The sequence below is a fragment of the Oryctolagus cuniculus genome, chromosome 5 (assembly GCF_051225735.1).
Source record: "Oryctolagus cuniculus isolate XC-2025 breed Fujian yellow rabbit chromosome 5, ASM5122573v1, whole genome shotgun sequence".
NCBI lineage: Eukaryota > Metazoa > Chordata > Mammalia > Lagomorpha > Leporidae > Oryctolagus > Oryctolagus cuniculus.
Window position 1 is genome coordinate 89,066,218 of NC_142871.1, and position 21,463 is coordinate 89,087,680.

The 21,463-nt window shown below is 38.8% G+C and overlaps 1 protein-coding gene across 13 annotated transcripts in view; it reads right to left on the reverse strand.

The window, feature by feature from the left end:
* DOP1A (DOP1 leucine zipper like protein A) overlaps positions 1-21,463 on the reverse strand; it is a 110,613-nt gene that overhangs the window by 24,504 nt on the left and 64,646 nt on the right. For 11 of the 13 annotated variants that reach the window (XR_016233898.1, XR_016233899.1, XM_070073831.2 and 8 more), the window contains 7 exons: positions 12,888-12,988; positions 11,286-11,545; positions 6,805-8,794; positions 5,587-5,698; positions 5,296-5,478; positions 3,010-3,135; positions 763-897 (listed from right to left, as the gene is read on the reverse strand). Coding sequence is in view for 11 of the 13 variants with exons in the window: in XM_070073831.2 (XP_069929932.2) it covers positions 763-897; positions 3,010-3,135; positions 5,296-5,478; positions 5,587-5,698; positions 6,805-8,794; positions 11,286-11,545; positions 12,888-12,988 (2,907 nt within the window). In the remaining 2 variants the exon portion in view is untranslated. The remainder of the gene's footprint in view (positions 1-762; positions 898-3,009; positions 3,136-5,295; positions 5,479-5,586; positions 5,699-6,804; positions 8,795-11,285; positions 11,546-12,887; positions 12,989-21,463) is intronic. The other 2 variants (XM_089332969.1, XM_089332968.1) reach the window with 2 other exon arrangements.

Below are 21,463 nucleotides of genomic sequence, written 5' to 3' on the forward strand. Positions count from 1 at the left end.
TTCACTTAGGCAATTCAAGGAAAAGAAAAAAGAATTCAATATTTTCAGGCACATTTAATAATTCTTTAAGTGATGTGATTACATCTATTGTTATAGCTGGTAAAGTTTGTAGTTGGAAAATATTTTCTAAGAAAAATTGCCTCTTGGGACTGTTGAAGCAACGTGCAGGAAACCAGAGGTACACAATTTCTTTGATTTGTAAACTTTTATGTTGGCCTAATTAAGGACAAACAATGTGAATGCAGAGACTATATTGCTCATATTCTGTAGCCCTCAAAGCACAGCATTGTATACGGTAAAAAAAAAAAAGAAAAAGACATTCACTATAAGCAAGGTTGTGGCAAAACCTGAGAGGTCTATAGAACTGAACGATTCAGGATAAAAAAAAGTAATATGAAAGTTTTGAAAAACAGCAACAACTAAGGTAAGCAGATCTTGGCCTGGGACTTCTTTGTTTTCCCTTTAACTGATGAGAAAAATTTCTATTTGGTCACACAGTTCCTGACTGCCTTTGATGTACCTATGGGAATAAGAGTAATGAACTGTTATTCTTCCCTAGTTACAGGAATGAGCAGCATAGCAATTCAATGTAGATATTGACAGCTCTTTTTGTTAAGGCAATGTAAGGGCTGCAGGCAGTCACTGCTACAATATGCACTATAGTTAAAAGGACACTACAATACTAAACAAAAAAGATCTTAACCTATCAGCATCATATCTGAAACGGATTTATAAACAAGGGAAAGTAAAGCTTTTTCTTACCTTGTCCTTGACTATAGCTGGAGGCTGCTTTAAAACTTCTTTCACAGTCTGGATAACAGTTTCTGCTCGCATGACACTGATGGAACGAACTAGTTCTACCAGCAAAAGCTGTTCCTCATTTGCTGCAGGAATAACCTGAGTAACACATATTATTTTATCTACGTATGTATGTGTGCATATAATTTTTTTTGAGAAGTCACAGACTTAAGATACTATTTTAAGGCCTCTTCTTAAAATAAGTTCTTTAGGCAAAGTTTACATTTTTATCAATATAATACATATGCAGCATTTCAAAAACTCAAATAGGACAATCAACTTTACAAGAAAATATATTAGTATGTTGCCCTCTCTCCTGATCAAAAACACCCATATTCCAGCATTTTTTAGTTCTTATTATTTGCAAATATTCTCTTGTTTCATGATTCTTCAATTTTAAAAAAAATATCTACTGATTTCCTATTTTACAAGAAAAAGACTTAGCCATCTTATAGTTTTTCCCCATATCCTGAAGTCATGGTTGTATTGTAATTTTATTTAAAGTAGCATCTGAAGTTCACATGATTTGTGACTGTGCTATATATTGTGCTATTATTTCTTTTTTAAAAATTCATTTATTTATTTCAAAGGTAGAGTGATGTAAAGAGACAGGGAGAGACACAGAAGGAAGTATTTGCTGTTAATTCCCTAAATGGCCTCACTGGCTGGGGCTGGTCCAGGATGAAGCCAGGAATCTGGAACTCCAACCAGGTCTCCCTCATGGGTAACCAATGCCCAAGTAGTTGGGCCACCTTCTGGTGCCTTCCCAGGAGTTATTAGAAAGGAACTGGATCAGAAAAGTAGGCAGGACTCTAACTGGCACTCCAACATGGGAAGGCAGCATAGCAAGCAGCAGCTTAACCTGTTTCAACACAATGTTAGATGCTGCAGTTCTTTCCTAATACAACTTTGTGTTCCTCCTAGAGTTAATAAACTTTTGGTTGTTGTTGTTGTTGCATTTTCTCTTTATTAAAACTTCATCCCTGGGGGCCGGTGCTGTGGCTCACTTGGTTAATCCTCCACCTGCAGCACTGGCATCCCATATGGGAGCCAGATTCTAGTCCTGGTTGCTCCTCTTCCAGTCCAGCTCTCTGCTGTGGCCTGGGAGGGCAGTGGAGGATGGCCCAAGTGCTTGGGCCCCTGCATCCACGTGGGAGACCAAGAGGAAGCACCTGGCTCCTGGCTTCAGATTGGTGCAGCGCCAGCTGTAGCGGCCATTTGGGGAGTGAACCAACAGAAGGAAGACCTTTCTCTCTGTCTCTCTCTCTCTGTCTATAACTCTACCTGTCAAATAAAAAAAAAAATTTAAAAACTTCATCCCAAGGGGGCTGGTGCTGTGGCATAGTGGGTAAAGCTGCTGCCTGTAGCACTGACATCCCACATGGGCACTGGTTCAAGTTCCAGCTGCTCCTCTTCTGATCCAGCACCCTGCTGGGGTGCCTGGGAAAGCAGCATAAAACATCCCAAGTCCTTGGGCCTCTGCACCCATGTAGGAGACCTGTAAGAAGTTCCTGGCTCCTGGCTCTGCCCTGGCCCAGTCCTGGCTGTTGTGGCCACTGGGGGTGTGAGCCAGCAGTTGGAAGATCTATCTCTCTGCCTCTGTTTTGCCCTCTGTAACTCTGACTTTCAAACAGATAAATGAAAGCTAGGAAGAAAAACCCAAAAACCAAAAAACTTCATCCCTAAGTGCTCCAACAGTAATAAATTTCCTCTAATATTATAATCAAATCCTTAATATAATTTATCTTTACCCTTTCCTCTTCTCTTCTGTTTCTTTTACTTTAGGCAATGGTGTTAGATGGATTGGTCCTCACTACACTGGCTTCTCAATGCCATATTGATGACTCCCCTTTATCACTATCATCCCAGAGATCACCTGTGTTAGAATCCCAATTTATTGGATCCCCCAACTTCTTCCTCTTTGGTATATTACTCCTTTGTGGAACTACATATTCCAAAGATAAGTGACTTTTTTTTAAGGCATTGCACAGCTGAAAATGCTTTGAGCAAGTTAGCTGGATATAGAACTATTGGGTAGGACTTCTTTCTCATCAAAATTTCTAGTGCTCTGTTGACAAGTCTTACCATTTTGAGTAAGACAAACTTGCTCTTTTACTCCCCACCTATCCCAGCCCCACTCTAACCCAAAGAGAATTGAAAATGAGTATGTACCAATCAGAAGAAAAAACACTCAAATGGCTAAACACATACCTTGGTCCGAGTAGTGGTTTTGCTCTGTCTTCTTTCATTCCACACAAATGCAATGGCAGCCATAAAGTGTACACCATGGTTCATTGAAATGGGGCCCAATAATTCAAGGATCTGCTGTCTCAAGTTCTAAAACAATTAAAGCAAATGACAAAATTAAAAAATATGAAAACATTGATAACTAGGATGCACTTTAGATTTTTCTGGAATACTTGTTTAATATTTCTATTTCACTACTTAACAGAAAAATCTATATATAGTATTGGAGCTGCAACCATATCAACTACAATTCTAAAAGAAAAAGAAACCCTATAAAATGAAAACTTCCAAATGCAAATCTACTCTGTGTGACAAAATACGTGAAATCCAATTGACTATTTGATGTACTCATTAAAAAATAGGTGTATATTATTATACATTATATTTAAATGAAATGACACATTAAAAGTACATTTAATCCAAATCTCTAATGGAGTTCTAATGATAATTAGAACTGGTTCCCCTAATTCCACGTGTTCCCTTGAATCCCAGAGTTTACAAATGGAGACTTATTAGATATCACAGTCAGGTCTACGAATAAGATTAGGTTATTGAAGGCTGTCAGTCTGACTGCTTGACTTAAAGTATGCTTTCAACTATTCATATAATGTTTAAAATATAAAGTAGAAAATTTGAAAAATACCAACAAGTACAAGGAAGAAAAAAGTTTAATCAACCATTAATTCTATTATCCTTGGATAGTCACTATTAATATATGAACTCTTTATTCTTTTTCTGCAGATAAAAAATTATTTTACATAATTGAAAATACAGTATTTGTATAATCACATAACATCTCTGTTTCATTGAATTTTTAAGCACATTTTTAAACTTTCCATGTAGTAAAAATTCTTCAAAGACATGAATAATTATTGGCTATATATCACAATGCTGAAAGGATAATTTGTTTAACTACTTCATTTATTTTTTATTTGTATTTTTTTTAAAGATTTATTTATTTGGAAGGCAGAGTTACAGAGAGGCAGAGGCAGAGAGAAAGATGGAGAGAGGTCTTCCATCCACTGGTTCACTCCCAAGATGGCCACAACGGCCAGAGCTGCACCGATACGAAACCATGTGCCAGGAGCTTCTTCTAGGTCTCCAATGTGGGTTCAGGGGCCCAAGGATTTGGGCCATCTTCCACTGATTTCTCAGGCCATAGCAGCGAGCTGGATAAAAAGTGGAGCAGCCGGGATGCAAACTGGCACCCAAATGGGATGCAGGCACTGCAAGCGGCGGCTTTACCCCATAGTGCCGGCCCCCTTATTTATTGTTTAGGTTATCTCCTTTTTGCTGTAATGAACACTTTGTATATACATCTTTACGTAACTTTGATTACCTTAGAGTTTACTAGCTCAAAAACTGTGAAACTTTAAAATCTATTATTAATAATTTAATAATTATTAAATATAAATTTTTCCAGTAGGACTCTGCATGTTAAAATAGCAAATTAAAATCCTCTGAAGAAAACAAAATTGAAGTATCCATGAATAAATCTCATAAAGGTAGACACAAAAATGAAAATGGTTTTATTCCATTTATGTGACATACAGAAACAACAAATTTATAGAGAAAATAGATTAGCAATTGACTTGGGTTAGGGAAAGGAACAGGGATTGAGGGCAAATAGGCATGAAGAATCTTTTTTTTTTCTTCTATTTGAAAGGTAGAGTTTTAGACAGTGAGAGAGAGAGAGACAGACAGAAAGGTCTTCCTTCCGTTGGTTCACCCCCCAAATGGCTGCTACGGCCAACGCTGCGCCGATCCGAAGCCAGGAGCCAGGTGCTTCTCCTGGTCTCCAATGGGGTGCAGGGCCCAAGCACTTGGGCCATCCTCCACTGCCCTCCCGGGCCACAGCAGAGAGCTGCATTGGAAGAGGAGCATCCAGGACTAGAACCCAGCGCCCATATGGGATGCCAGTGCCGCAGGCGGAGGATTAACCAAGTGAGCCACGGCGCCGGCCTGAAAAATCTTTTTGAGATGAGGGACATGTTTGAAAATGGGACTATTGTGACAGTTCATAACTCTATTAATTTACTAAAAATAAACCTGGACTGTATATTTAAAAATGAGCAACTTTTATAATGATGATTGTATCTCAAAAAAACTATTTAAATCATTTGATAACAAGTCAATCTATGTAGAATGCCAAAAAGACTACTCGAGGTATTCACATACTCTGAAAATAATCTTTGGCAAAATCCTCAAACAGACTCTTGAACTCTACGGATTAAGTATGAATTGTCCAACCTTTGTGGCTCCAAGATTAATAGTGGTAACAGATGCAGATGCAGCAACAGTCATCTTTTCTGAAGCATCAGCCTGATGCAGTATGCTCCATAGCAATGTCACAGAGGACATGATCATGTGAAGGATGGAGAGGATTCCACTGCGTGCTTCAAACAAGTGTTTTTGATCTACACTGACCAAAAGCTATTGAAATAGAGGGAAAAACACAATGTTACTTTCTGAGGCTTACAAATGGAGACTTATTAGATATAATAGTCTCTATAAAGGAGTCAAGTACCTGTACATTCTTACCTGGTGATACTGGGTAGTTGGATCCAACAAACAGTAATGGATAATGGCTGTGATCCCTTCCAAAAGAGTAAGAATCAAATCTGGTGGGATAATTGATGCCATCCACAGGGGCCTGAAATAAAATGCACTCACTTGAATAGAAATTCTGTAAAAGCAAGGTTCATATTTTATCAATGGTACACATCCAGTATGTACATAGGAGTATACTCAGTAAATATTAATAAAATGACTAAAAGAATAGATTGGGGCAGGTGCTGTGGTGCAGCAGGTTAAAGCCTGAAGCATCGGCATCCCATTTGGGCATTGGTTCTAGTCCTGGCTTCTCCTTCTGACCCAGTTCTCTGCTATGGCCTGGGAAAGCAGTAGAAGGTGGCCCAAGTCCTTGGGCCCCTGCACCCATATGGGAGACCCAGAAAAAGCTCCTGGCTTCAGATCAGCGCAGCTCTGGTCATTGCGGCCATCTGGAGAGTGAACCAGCGGATGGAAGACCACTCTCTGTCTCTACATCTCTCTCTAACTCTCTTTCAAATAAATAAAATAAATCTTTAAAAAAATATATCAAGGGCTTTTATTTTTTCTAATACACAAAATAAGGGAGTTATTCTAAATATGCTAGAGCTCTTTTTGGCTAAAGATTTCTATACAAAATGGGCAGATATAGTCAATCAATCCCTAGCTTATGGAGAATGGTAGGCTTATCAATATTAAGTGATACAGGAGGTTTTCTTATTATTTTACATGTAGTAGCTGAGATTATACAAGCAAAAAAGGACACTAGTCTACTAAACATTTGGCTGATTTTTCCACAGACTAATTTTGAACATGGCCTGGAGACATAAAACTTGCCACCAAACCATGGAACACCACGACATAAAATAAAACTACATGGGAAAGAATCATAAATTTGTCTGAAATTAATTTGCACTGAGATAAACTATCAGATAAAACCCTTTGCTGACTGTTCTATTACTTTTGCCAGACCAGTCAAGGTAACCATCAAAATTAATTTCAGCCCTTGAGAGAAAAAAAAGACCTGTTTAAGCAGCCCTCCCCTTTTCTTTTCTAGATTCCTTTAATATTTTACCTCATGCTGAATTTTCTTCTTTGTGAAAATAACTAGTATATTTGTCATCTACTGAAAACTGCTGATTTATTCAAACTGTGACTTTCTGGACATGTCAGGTGTGAAAAAATAACAAAAGTAAAGTTAACTCTTACCTACTATCAGATAATCCTGTTTCATATTTGTACTGCTGAATTAGATTATCCAAATTTCTGCACAGCTGAAGTGTTACAGAAACAACCACTCTCTGTAGAACTTTTCCCATGTAAGGCAGAGTAGATGTGATTAAACCAATCCACTGTGGGTGCATCTTACATGCACAGTGTTGATGCAAAGCTCGTATTACTGCACAAAGGAACATTCCTTGACATGTGATGGGTTGAGCATGCAAATACTGAAGAGAAGTCATGGGCTGATGGGGATTGATGTGTTCCAGGTCAGATACCACAAAATCAAAACCTGTTTCATTTTCTTCAGGAATAGTCATTACCCGGTGTTCCAGAACAATCAACTTCTGAAGCACTCTAAGAAGTTGTGACTGGAGTGTGCTGCCATTGTCAAATTCATCCTCTGAGAAATTGATAAGGCTATCCTCTGAGAAACCTTCTTCTACAGCAACTATATTCTTACCTGCCATTTTTTCACTATGCCATTTTTGTGCACTAAAGATAGATGACAGCAAACAATGAAGAATCACTTTTTGAACTTTGCACTTTGATAACATATCAGAGATAAAACTAGGGAAACCTTTTGCTGAACTTTCTATTACTTTTGCCAGCTCAGTAAAGAGAAGAGTCAAAATTTCTATGCTCATCATCTGCATGTTTCGATTGCCTATTAAATCTTGTGCAGTAACCTTCACATGAGTTGGGTAATGGCTACGCATGTAATATAAACAGAGGGAAATAAGAATTTCTATATACATTGAACTCCGGAAGCTGTGATTTGAGTCCACTGGAATGTGACTATAAAAATCTTTGCCCATAACAGAAATCCGGTGTCTGGCCAATAGATTCTGAAGCAGTGACAACTGAGGAGTATATGCGTTATTTACACTAGTGGTTGAAATGGCATTTACAAAAGCAATCGGGTTGGTTTTCAAGATGGCTTTGATGGCAGATAAAGCATATAGAGTTCTGGATGAATCATACAATTGGAGATATAGGAGCACATGTTGATAGAGAGGATGGATGTTGAAATTGGGAGACTTCCGAGACCCTGGAGAACCCATATCACTTTCAATTTCAGAAATTTCTCCCTCTCCACAGCTATACCAGTTCTCTAAATCCAGACCATCACTAAAGAATATACTGGTTTGTTTGAGTTTTTCATTTGAAGTTTTTTTCTTATCATCTTCTTTCTTTCTGGCAAGTTTTACTTTGGGTTTTGCTCCTGGTTGTTTACCTGACTCCTTAACAATCGTTTCTTTCTCTGAGACTTTTTCTGACACTTTTTCTTTGAAGCTGAATTGAATACTGCTGTGACTCCTCTGTCTAGATTTGGTCTCTGTGGAAGCAAAAGCAGCATCTTGGAGAGTCTGTGTGCTTCCTGATATACAAGGTGAGGAGCTATTCCTGGAGATTCCATTTGCCACACACTCACGGCCTCCCTCTACAGAGATGGACAGAAACTGAGGACTTCCATTACTCAGCAAGGCACTCTCACTCTGCTGAGTGGACTGATCTTCATTTTTAATAGCCTCCTCTTCCGGCTCTACATCACTGTCCTTTGAGGGCAGAGCTTCACTTTCTAACTCAGGTGTAACTGATGCAGATTCTGCTTCAAGGCCACTTACAACTTTACATATCAAGTCAAACACTACCTGCTGAACATCATCATCAGGCGAGCCAGCCTTTGGCATCTGAGAATCCTCTTGGGCATTCACATTTTCAGGATCAGCTTCATAACTCAAGTTGTCCCCAGCAGAGGACTGTGAACATCCAGAGTCAGAACTCTGAAGTATTTCTATCTGTTGGTCAGGAAGATCAAAATCAGACACAACCATTGGAATTGTCTCACTGCTAGTACTTAGGAGGGAAAGTCGGTCACTCAATGGATTAACAGTAAGACTGAAATTCTCTATTTCGTCCATGGTAAGTGGCTTTTCACCATTTCCCCTTGATGTCATGAGTTGTACTTGACTTACTGGCACATGAGAAAAACAGTAAAAGAGGAAAAATACAAAATGTATTAAAATAATTGAAATTCAGCAACACAGACTAAATTTAAGACTTTTAATGATTAACCTCTATTTATATTTTTCCTATTAAAAGTACCTGATAATTTATCACTATTTTAGATCTCTTAAGTCAGAAAATAATGATGACTAAAAATCAGAATTTAGTAGTTTAATAATTCAATAGGAGGCTTTATGACTTAATTAAACAAAACAACATGTAACATAAATTAAATATGAAACTTTGCTTTCTTTTCTCAAAATATACATCCTTTTTACTTCAAGTTAAAATTATATTTTTCCTCCCTGTGTGATACTTTCTTTTGGTTATGCTAATTTCAAGATTTCAAATAGTTTAGTACAAGGGAACTTCAACGTGTTTAAAGAAATGGAATTAAAAGATAGTGCTTTGGTATAAAATTATGGAATACATACAGGATATGGAAGGGCATATTATACAAAAAATATGCATGGACTTTCAATACATTCTTGACCAAGATAAACTTGTCTTTTGATTTCATTTTCCATAAACTTTTGGAAGTACTCTTTTTAGAAAGATTTATTTATTTACATATTTGACAGGCATAGTTATAGGGAGGGGGCAGAAGGGAGGGAGGGAGGGGGAGGGAGAGGGAGAGGCAGAGAGAGAGAGAGAGAAGGGAGGGAGGGGGGAGAGGGGGAGAGAGAGAGATCCATCCACTGATTTATTCCCCAAATAGCCACAATGACTAAGGCTGGAACAGGCTGAACCCAGGAGTTTCACCCATGTCTCCCATATGGCTGCAGGGGCCCAAGGACTTGGGTCATCTTCTACTGCTTTCCCAGGCACGTTAGCAGAGAGCTGGACTAACACTGGAGCAGCTGAGACTCAAACAGGCATCCATCTGGGATACTGGCATCACAGGTGGCAGCTTAACTTGTTATAGCACAATGCCAGCCCCTTGAAGAACTGTTGCATGGATTCAAATGCACAAATACATAATGTCTTTGATTTTAGTAACACTCAATAAATGCTTTGAATTATCTAATATATGTATGGCCCTCAACATGGAGACAAGAGGGAGAAGGAACAGCCATCATTGCTCCTCTATTAGTAGTTTAAAATAGGTATAAGTGCTACAACTCTGTCCTTTTTTTAGAGACATACCATGTTGACAAAGCTTTTTTTTAGAAAAGGTTGAGGGGGCCAGTGCTGTGGCATAATGTTAAAGCCACCGCCTGCAGTGCTAGCATCCCATATGGGCACCAGATTGAGTCCTGGCTGTTTTCCCTCCGATCCAGCTCTTTGCCATGGCCTGGGAAAGCAGAAGAAGATGTCCCAAGTCCTTGGGCCCCTGAACTCGCATGGGAGAGCCTGCATCCACATGGAAGCCACTGCAGCCATTTGGAGAGTGAACCAGCAGATGAACGATCTCTCTGATTCTGCCTCTCTGTAACTCTGCCTTTTAAATAAATAAGTGTTAACAAAAAAGTTAGAAAGCTTAGTACCATAGAAGCAGTATTAACCAAATGTTCTCAAAGTCTAGGAAAACATCATGATACCCCAGGTAAGGTCTCAGGACTATCTAAGAAGGGAGGTAAGAATTCAGTAGGCAGGAAGAGACTGCGACAGGTAAAGCACTACCACAAAGATGTTCTGGCAAGAAGCAGAGTAGAGGAAGTTCTCAGAAAATTCAAAGTAAGCAGTGTATAGGAAGCCTAAAAGATAAACTAAGGTTCTCTAGAATGGACTAGGAGGATAGCAGTGTAGTTGAAGCTTCATCATTTATCATAGAACTTGGAGAAAGCCAGTCTTCCAAGCATCACCAGCCTGCTCCTTACTTATCACTGATCTCACAGGGTTACTTGTCAAGAGTTATAAATGAGGAATGTGAGACTCTCTGTCCCTAAAGTAACATCAATTAATCTAAGTGACCATTATAACTGTATAAAGAGCATTACATGACAGTTTGTGAAATGTGGACTTTGTGGTAAGAACGGTGAATATTAATCAAACACTTATAACATACAAGTCTGTGTACTAAGCATGTCATAAAATATGACTACATCTGATATTTATAACAAAGACTGAGAGATATATATTATCCCCTTATAGATGAAGAAAATGACTCATGAAATGTAAAATGTAGCTTACAGGCTTACTATACATTCATAGTCAATTATCTACAGAGCCTTGGCAGGACCAGGATTACAAAATAAGCTCTAAACATATTTCCATCACAATTGAAGAATGTCTATCTACCAGACCTGTGGTCGACTGATAAAAGAGATCCAAGTGCTCCAAGACTGTCATTGATCAAGTACATACTGATATAGCTGTGTGGCACTGCTAAGGCATGATATGGGGAGGAAATAAGTCAATGGAAAAAATCTCTCATGCAATTCTCTCACCAATCTCTGCTGTGTTCACTTCTCATTTTAGTTCTAAATAAAGGTATTCTATTTTCATATGATATTCACCATTATTGCAGGCAAATTTTTGCATGAAATGCTTGTCATTCTCCTCTCCTGGATAACAGGGAGTCTTATTCCAGTAACGTTCTGCTTGTACACGTTGGACTGAAACCCTCTGGGTTTTTGGATGAAGCAGGAGCAAGAGCAATGGTTCCAAAACTCTGGCAATATCGTGTCTTTGCAGGACTTGGTTTAACCAGGCTTGTCCCACAGAGCTAGTAGAACCATCGAGGCTGGTAAGGCTATCTAACATGATGAACAGTGACCTAAAATAAATATCAATAATTAAATAAAGAACACCTACTTTAACTATCACTATTTTTCCCACAACTAACATTATGTTAAGTTTTGTTTCTTATTTTGAATGATTTTAAGTAGTTAACATTTTTGGATAAATTTTGATCACAGCATTGTTACAATTAGTCTTAGGAGATAAAAGAAAAGGAATAAATTTTTTTGTCCTTTTAAAAAATACATACTTGTGTTTCTGAAAGTTCAAATATTAATTTTATAAGATAAATATTAAAGAATAGAAAGAAATTTATTTAATTAGTCTTGTTTCAACAACATATTCACCATCATCAACTTTTTACATGTGAATGCCACTTCTATGCTTCCATGCTGGTCCATGCTCCTTTTTTCCCATTCTCTTCATGAGTCAAAGTTAAGTGCTTAATTCATGGAAACATTGGCTATTAAAGGTATGGAGGAATGCTTTGGAATGAAAAAAACTCCAAGATTCAATCTTGCCTGATCCTAAGCCAAGTATCTTAACTCTTTGAGACTCTGCTGCCTCGCATGAAGGACAGACAAAGGTGGTTGTCAAGTTAAAGATAACTATTTGGGAAATGCCCTGTCCAGGACCTTATTTACTGTCAGGGTTCAACAGCAGATGACTTAAAAATGGTGATGCTTTTTGAAAAAGCACCAGCTGAAATAATGGACAATGGAGCACATATATAATCTAAAGTTGAACTTTAAGAACAGTTAGACTATATGGCTACCTCTGTAAGATCTACTGGGAAACTGCTATCTTATGGCAGTATATGAATCTAGATAGATAGATTTCCTTGGCAGTTAAAAATCTGATAAGTGAGGTATGAGCCACTTAAATACTCTAAACAAAAAGCAAAACCTCTCTTAGAAAGATACAGGTTCTTTGACTATAAGGAAGGACTTTGTCAGTATTTTCAATTATGGACTTTAATAAATTCATTTCAGACAGAAGACTGAAAATTAATCAAGAAACACTTTTATAATCTACTATTTAAATGCTGTTTCATCAAATGTGAATACAGAATTATAAAGGTTGTAGCCACTGCTGTATCTCTGGTAGCAAGAATGGTGCCTGGCATAGTAGGGACTTGATGAATAGTCATCCAATGAAAGAAAGGAGCACCAGGTGGATACTCCATAACCAGAAAGGGAAAGTCTGGTAATAAGTGAGAATGTCACACATTTTAATATCGCTTACATATTTTTCAAAATAATTTCTCTTCATAATATTTGTAAATTGCTATCTCTGATTCTTGACAAGCTAAACAGATCATTAAAAGAGTTAAGATTAATATACCTGACTATAAAATCTGAACATAAAATGTAACCAACCTGTCAAATGAACGTGCAAAAGATGAAGATTTATTTATATGGAGATCTCTTGTTAGATGCCAAAGAACAGCAAACTTTGCATGTGCTTCCATCCTTATTTTCTGAGGAAAATATGGGAGGATAAGTTATTATTCTCTCTTGAAGATACTAAGTGGTTTTAGTAAAATCAAAATAACTTAGATGAGTATTATATTCAATGTCCACAATATTAAAAACACACTGCACTAAATGTTTTTTACATTTTTAATGGAAACAGAAACAGAAAATACTTAAATATATACATAATTATTAAACCTAATGGGTCAGGGTTGGCACTGTGGCATAGCGGGTAAAGGGCCTGCCTGCAGTGCCTGGCATCCATATGAGCACTGGTTCAAGACCTGGCTGCTCCACTTCCAATCCAGCTCTCTGGTATGGCCTGGGAAAGCAGTGGAGGATGGCCCAAGTCCTTGGGCCCCTGCACCCATGTGGGAGACCCGGAAGAAGCTCCTGGCTCCTGGCTTCAGATTCGCACAGCTCTAGCTGTTGCAGCCAACTGGGGAATGAACCAATAGATAGACATTTCTCCTTTCTCTATTTCTCTCTCTTTCTCTCTGCCTCTCCTTCTCTCTGTTTAATTCTTTCAAATAAATAAATATTAAAAAAAAAACCTTAAAGGGTCATCTCACTCTGCCTCATAATTATTACTTAGACTTTAGATAATTAGGTTCATAGATTACTGTATAAAAGTGGAAGGAAAAGCTAATAAAATAATGGATATGTTGTGATACCTTGAATCGAGGAAGTATTTTCCCATCTCATTTTATTTGAAGGTCACAGCAACACAGAAAGAGACTTAGCAGAATCTTTCATCTGCTGGCTCACTCCCAAAATGCCTTTAATAGGAAGGGCTGGGCCAGGCTGAAGCCAGAGGTCCCAGAACTCAATCCAGATCTCCCATCTGAGTGGGGAGGACCCACTTACTTGAGCCATAACTGGCTGCTGTCCAGGGTGCACATTAACTGAAGCTGGAATCAGAAGTGGGTTTGGGCTTGAAACCAGGTACTCTAGTAGGAGAAGTAGATGTCCCAAGGTCTGCCATGCCAACCCCACTTCTACTTTAATATAAACATTTAGTCTCAAAATTATTTTCCCCCAGAAGTTATACATTAATCTCAAATGAATTTTTCGTCACATTCAAAGTTTGTTTATTAGACTCAAAATTTAAACATTTAAATTTCTAACAGAAAATATTAAACTACTTTTGAGATTAAAATAAAATGGCTATGACAATGCAAAAAAAAGTTACTTAGAAATGTTTGGTATTATACAATAAACATTAATATATAAGTTTAGTAGATATTATGACTTATGAAAAATGTTATAGTCTTCCTTTAACACTATGGAATCCTTCAAGAAAAAGCCCTTAGAAACAACACTGCAACTGTCTAAACTGCTTGTCACAGGCTAGAATTATGTCTGATTTTTCTGTGGGCATACACATGCTTTTCTTATGAAGTCTGTGTTTGCACATCAACAAGTATTGTTCTACATGTCTGAATTTTTTTCATGGATATGTATCTTTATTGAGCATATGGAAGTATTTCTTTGAATCAAAAGTTCTACAAGTAAAAACATGTATATAATTTGCCCTTTTATATCTCATGCAAAACAAATTATTAAAATGTAAGACTTTAAATTTTATTTGATCAATTTCTAAAAAAGTATTAATTTAACATTTTTCTTGGAATAAACTTCTCATTTCTCTCATGTACTCCTTCCCTCTCCGCTAAATTCTTCAGTTACTCAACACAACACCTTTCTGAATATGACCTATTCAAACTCACTAGCATTTTCAATTTTTAAAAAACAGGTGATAAGGGCCGGCGCCACGGCTCAACAGGCTAATCCTCCGCCTGGCGGCGCCGGCACACAGGTTCTAGTCCCGGTCGGGGAACCGGATTCTGTCCTGGTTGCCCCTCTTCCAGGCCAGCTCCCTGCTATGGCCCGGGAGTGCAGTGGAGGATGGCCCGGGAGTGCAGTGGAGGATGGCCCAAGTGCTTGGGCCCTGCACCCGCATGGAGACCAGGAGAAGCACCTGGCTCCTGCCTTCGGATCAGTGCAATGCGCCGGCCGCGGCGGCCATTGGAGGGTGAACCAACGGCAAAGGAAGACCTTTCTGTCTCTCTCTCTCACTGTCCACTCTGCCTGTAAAAAAAAAACAAAAAAACAAAACAAAACAAAACAAAAACAAAAACAAAAAAAAACAGGCGATAGTTTAAAAAAAGTGGAAAGAGTACAGTCTCAGGGAAGAGTTAGGGAGAAAAGAGCAGAGGAAACTCTATGCAAATTATAGGGACACAGTGGAAGTCTGCGGAGGGCGTGGGCGCGCACAAGTCAGGACCCCAGCATCCAAGAGCATCTGTACCAGTGTTGGAGACTGAGGTGAGATCAGGCTGCAGCAGCCCAAGCCACTGGTGAAAAAGCTGCAGGAAGAGCCTAGAGGGAATCCAACTTGGAGCCACGTGGGGGATAGTGTACCTGCCAAACTAGAGGAGAAAAAAAAAAGGAGGGCCACATTTCTCTCTCCCTGATCACCCTGCAATGGTGTCCTGTAACTAGCCAATGAGAGCGGGTGCCATTTTGGACATACTTAACAGCTGCGCCAACTTGTGTCTCTGCCTAGCAACCAGCCTAGTGTAGACTCCCCAGTCTGTTGGGGAGAACAGATGGGGCTGGGTGCTCGTGATTATGCAAAGTTTATGTGCCAGGACTGTGAAAACACTGAGGCTGTGTGGGAGGACTCAGGGTGTGGCTGGGACTTTGGGTAGTCACTGTGAGAGGCTCCATGTGCTCAGGGCTCCCTGGTTACCTGCTGGGGAATCTGAGCTTACACTGAAGACTGCACAGATCCTTTGTGTGGTCCTTGTGGCAGGGAAGACGAATAATATACCCACTGGGGCTTGCGCCCAGCCACTGGCCTCCTTTGAGGAGAGGAACTAGCTGAGTCTACCCCAACAGACAAGAACAAACATCCCTTCTGGTTTAAAAAAAAAGATTTACCACAAAAAACCTGGGTGTGTCATTTCAGATATACCCTTCATGCAGAAGCACTGAACAGAGCTCCATGGCCACACCCATCACATGCCCCTAAGTTATCACTGAAAGCAGACACTCCATTAATCTGCAGAGGTATAGTAAAAAGATAAAAGCTGCCACAGTGAAAAAACAAGGAAGAAACCAACAAGTATCTCCACAAATGCTGAATAACAAATGCACCAATTAAAAAAAAGAAAAAAAAAAAAGGAAAACAGAATGACGGCCCCGAAAGAACAGAAAGTTCAATACTATAGATTGTGAAGATGATGAGATTGAAGAAAAGCCAGAAATGGAAATCAAAAAATTGATCATAGGACTATTTAGAAGTAATCAGAAGCAAATGCATGAAGTAATGAAATCCATACAGGAAATGAAAGAAAATTTCTCCCCAAAAATTGAGATCTTAAGGATAAATCAAAAGGAAATATTGGAAATGAAGAATTCAATAGAACAAATAAAAAATGCAGTGGAAAGCAGAAGAAAGAATATCCAACTGAGAAGACAAAGCAAAGGAAATATTACAGTCAGACCAAACATAAGAAGAAATTAGAAAATTAAAAAATACTGTTGGTAGTCAACAGGATACTATCAAACAACCCAACATATGGGTTCTGGGAATTCTGGAAGACATAGAAAGAGAGAAAGGATTTGAAGGCCTTTTTAGTGAAATAATAACAGAAAATTTCTCCAATTTGGAGAAGGAAAGAGACATCCGAGTACAGGAAGAACATAGAACTCTGAATAGACAGGACCAGAAAACAACTTCACCACACACACTGTAATCAAACTCTCCATATTAAAACATAAATAAAAGATTATAAAATGTGCACAAGATAAATGCCAGATTACTTTCAGAGGATCTCCAATTAGACTCACAACAAACTTCTCATCAGAAACCCTACAGGCTAGGAGAGAACTGTGAGATATATTCCAAGTCTTAAGAGAAAAGAACTGTCAACCCAGAATACTATACCCTGCAAAGCTCTCTTTTATAAATGAAGGTGAAATAAACACCTTTCATAACAAACAGAAATTGAAAGAATTTGTCACCACTCATCCAGCCCCAAAAAAGATGCTTAAGCATGTGCTGCACACAGAAACACAGAAACATAGTCATTACTATGTAAGATCAAGAAACTCCACAGCAACAAAACAAAGAACCCAATAAAAAGACGGGCCAAGGACCTTAAGAGACATTTTTCAAAAGAAGAAATCCAAATGGCCAACAGACACATGAAAAAATGCTCAGGATCTCTAGCCATCAGGGAAATGCAAATCAAAACCACAATGAGGTTTCACCTCACCGCAATTAGAATGGCTTACATACAGAAATCTACCAACAACAGATGCTGGCGAGGATGTGGGGAAAAAGGGCACTAATCCACTGTTGGTGGCAATGCAAACTGGTAAAACCACTATGGAAGACAGTTTGGAGAGTCCTCAGAAACCTGAAGATAGCCCTACCACATGACCCAGCCATCCCACTCCTTGGAATTTACCCAAAGGGAATTGAACTGGAAAAAAAAAAAAAAAAAAAAAAAAGAGCTGTCTGCACCTCAATGTTTACTGCAGCTTAATTTCACAACAGCTAAGACATGGAATCAACCTAAATGCCCATCAACAGATGACTGGATAAAGAAATTATGGGATATGTACTCTAGAGAATACTATACAGTAGTAAAAAACAATGAAATCCGGTCCTTTGCAACAAAATGGAGAAATCTGGAAAATATCATGCTGAGTGAAATAAGCCAGTCCAAAAGGGACAAATATCGTATGTTCTCCCTGATCAATGACAACTAACCGAGCACCTAAAAGGAAACCTGTTGAAGTGAAACGGACACTATGAGAAACAATGATTAGACCAGCCCTTGTCTTGACTATTTAGGAACAACTTACTATTTTATTCCTTTTAGTATTTTGTTTGTTGTTTGTTCTACTTAATACCACTGGTTGAACTCTGTAATTAATACACAGTTATTCTTAGGCATTTAAAATTAAGGGAAAAGTGATCTTTGTTAAATATAAGAATGGGAATAAGAGAGGGAGGAGCTATACAGGTCGGCACATGCTCACTCGGACTTACCTCCAATGGTAGAGCTAGAAATGTGCCAGGGGATTCCAATTCAATCTCATCAAGGAGGCATGTACCAATGCCATCTCACTTGTTAAAGTGATAAGTTTAAGTAAATAATTGATCAAAAAGATAGGTTAAGTGTCGAAGAGATTTCACAAATAAGACCAGTGTCTGCAAATAATGAAGGATAGAATTAAAAGGGAGAGAATTATCCTGCGGGGGAAGCAGGATACACAGCAGACTCATACAATGGCAAATGCCCTAAACAGCACTCTGGCCTCAGAATCAACCCTTGGGGCATTCGGATCTGGCTAAAAGGCCCTTGAGAGTCTTGCAGGCATCGAAAGCCAAGACACTGTGGCAAAAAGCGACCTGAATGAAAGATCTTGGTGAATGAGATCCCAGCAGAAAGAATAGGCCATCAAAGAGGGAGGCACCTTTCTCTGAAGGGAAGAAGGAACCACCACTGTGATATGGCTTTGTCTAAATAAGATCGGGTTTGTGAACTCAAGAGGCTTCCATAGCCTTGACAGCTCATGGCAAGTGCCTTGGGTGATTACTGACGTCAATAAGAGTGTCAATTGTTAAATCAACAACGGAAGTCACTGTGCACCTGCTCCCCACATAGGATCTCTGTCCTTAATGTGTTGTACTATGAGAATTAACGGTAAAACTACTAGTCGAACAGTACTCTATATCTTCTGCGGTTGTGTGGGTGCAGTCTGTTGAAATCTTTGCTTAGTATATACTAAGTTGATCTTCTGTATATAAAGATAGTTGAAAATGAATCTTGATGAAGAGTGGGATGGGAGAGGGAGTGGGAAATGGGATGGCTGTGGGTGGAAGGGAGGTTATAGGGGAAAAAGCCATAGCAATACAAAAGTTGTACCTTGTAAATTTACATTTATTAAATAAAAAAATAATAAAAAAAAGAAATGACACCACACGTCAGGCTCATGTTTAGAGAATTATAATCGAGACGCTAAGGCAGTGCCCGCTGGTTATAGGGAACGTGGGTGGTTTTCTACCAAGGGCTAATTAAAAATGGGCGAATTAAAATTGAATACATAATTACAAAAAAAAAGTAAAGGAAGAAAATCTCCCAGTAAAAGTACAAAGGAGGGGCTCGCACTGTGGCGCAGTGGGTTAATGCCCTGACTTGAAGTGCCAGCATCCCATATGGGCACTGGTTTGAGACCTGGCTGCTATGGCCTGAGAAAGCAGAAGAAGATGGCCAAAGTCCTTGAGCCCCTGCACCCGCAAGGGAGACCTGGAAGCAGCTCCTGGCTTAGGATCGGCACAGCTCTGACCACTGTGGCCAATTAGAGAGTGAACCATCAGATGCAAGATCACTCTCTCTCAGCCTCTCCTCTCTCTGTGTAACTCTGACTTTCAAATAAATAAATAAATCTTTAAGAAAAACTACAAAGGAAATCTAAAGTAAACGAATAGAAATACATATGCAAAAACTGCAGGGCAAAGTTGTTACTTATCAACAGTCACCTTGAATGTAAATGGCCTCAAATCTCCAGTTAAAAGAAACAGACTGACTGAATGGATTGAAAAACAAAATCCATCTATTTGCTCCCAACAAGTAACATATTTCACCAACAAAGATGCACTGAGACTGAAAGTGAAAGGATGGAAAAAGATATTCCAGGTTAATAGAAACCAAAAAAAGAGCTGGTTTAGCCATCCTAATATCAGACAAAATAGACTTTACCACAAAAACTGTTAAAAGAGGCAAAGAAGGGCACTATGTAATGATTAGGGGATCAATTCAACAAGAAGATTTAACTATTATAAATGTAAATGCACCCAATTACAGGGCACCTGGCTATTAAAAAGAAATGTTAAGGGATCTAAAAGGAAACACAGACTCCAATCCAATAGTAATGGGGGATTTCAACACCCCACTTTCAGCAATGGACAAATCAACCAGTGCATGGAACTTTCTCTAGGTTTGATCACATGCTAGGCCATAAAGCAAGTCTCAGCAAATTAAAAAAAATCTAAATCATACCATGCATCTTCTCGGAACACAATACAATGAAGCTGGAAATCACCAACTCGGGAATTTTTAGAACATATGCGAACACATGGAGACTGAACAACATGCTCCTGAATGAAAAATGGATCATAGAAGAATCAAAAAAGAAACCAAAAAATTTTGGAAACAAATGAAGACAACAATAGAACATATCAAAACTTATGGGAGGGGCCAGCACTGTGGCATAGTTGGTAAAGCCAGTGCCGGCAGTGTCAGCATCCCAAATGGGCGCTGGTTCCAGGCCTAGCTGCTCCACTTCAGATCCAGCTCTCTGCTGTTGCCTGGGAAAGTAGTGGAAGATGGCCCAAGTCCTTGGGCCCCTGCACCCACGTGGGAGACCTGGAAGAAGCTTCCGGCTCCTGGCTTTCGAATGGTGCAGCTCTGGCCGTTGCAGCCAACTGGGGAGTGAACCAGTGGATGGAAGACCTCTCTCTCTGCTTCTCCTTCTCTCTCTGTGTAACTCTGACTTTCAAGTAAATAAATAAATCTAAAAAACAAACAAACAAAAACTTATGAAATACAGCAAAAGCAGTGTTAAGAGGAAAGTTTACAGCAATTGGTGCTTACATCAAGAGATTGGAAAGGCAAAAAATAAATGGGCTATAATCTCAAGGATCTAGAAAAGTAACAGCAAACCAAACCCAAAAATAGGAGAAATAATTAAAATTAAAGAAATTAACAAAATCGAAACCAAAAATGCAAATGATAACCAAAACGAAGAGCTGTTTAAAAAAAAAAAAATAAACAAAATTGACACACCATTGGCCCAACTAACCAATAAAAGGAGAGCGAAAACCCAAATCAATAAAATTAGAGATGAAAAATGAGATAATGATGCTGAAATTTGTATGGAAACATAGGAGACCTTGAATAGCTAAAGCAATCTTATACAACAAAAAGCTTAGGCATCACAATACCAGAGTTCAAGACATACTACAAGGCAGTTACAATCAAAACAGCCTAATACTGGTACAAAAACAGATGGTTAGATCAATGGAACAGAATGGAAACGCCAGAAATCAATCAAAGCATCTATAAGTAACTTACATTTGACCAAGGAGCTAAAACCAATCCCTGGAGCAAGGTTAGTCTCTTCAACAAATGGTGCTAGGAAAACTGGATTTCCACATGCATAAGTATGAAGCTGGACCCCTACCTTACACCTTACACAAAAATCCATTCAACATGGATTTAAGACCTAAATCTATGACCTGATACTATCAAATTGTTACAGCACATTGGGGAAACCCTGCAAGACATTGGCACAGGGAAAGAGTTCTTGGAAAAGACACCAGAGGCACTGTCAATAGATGCCAAAATTAACAAGTGGGGTACAAATTGAGAAGCTTCTATACTGCAAAGAAACTTTCA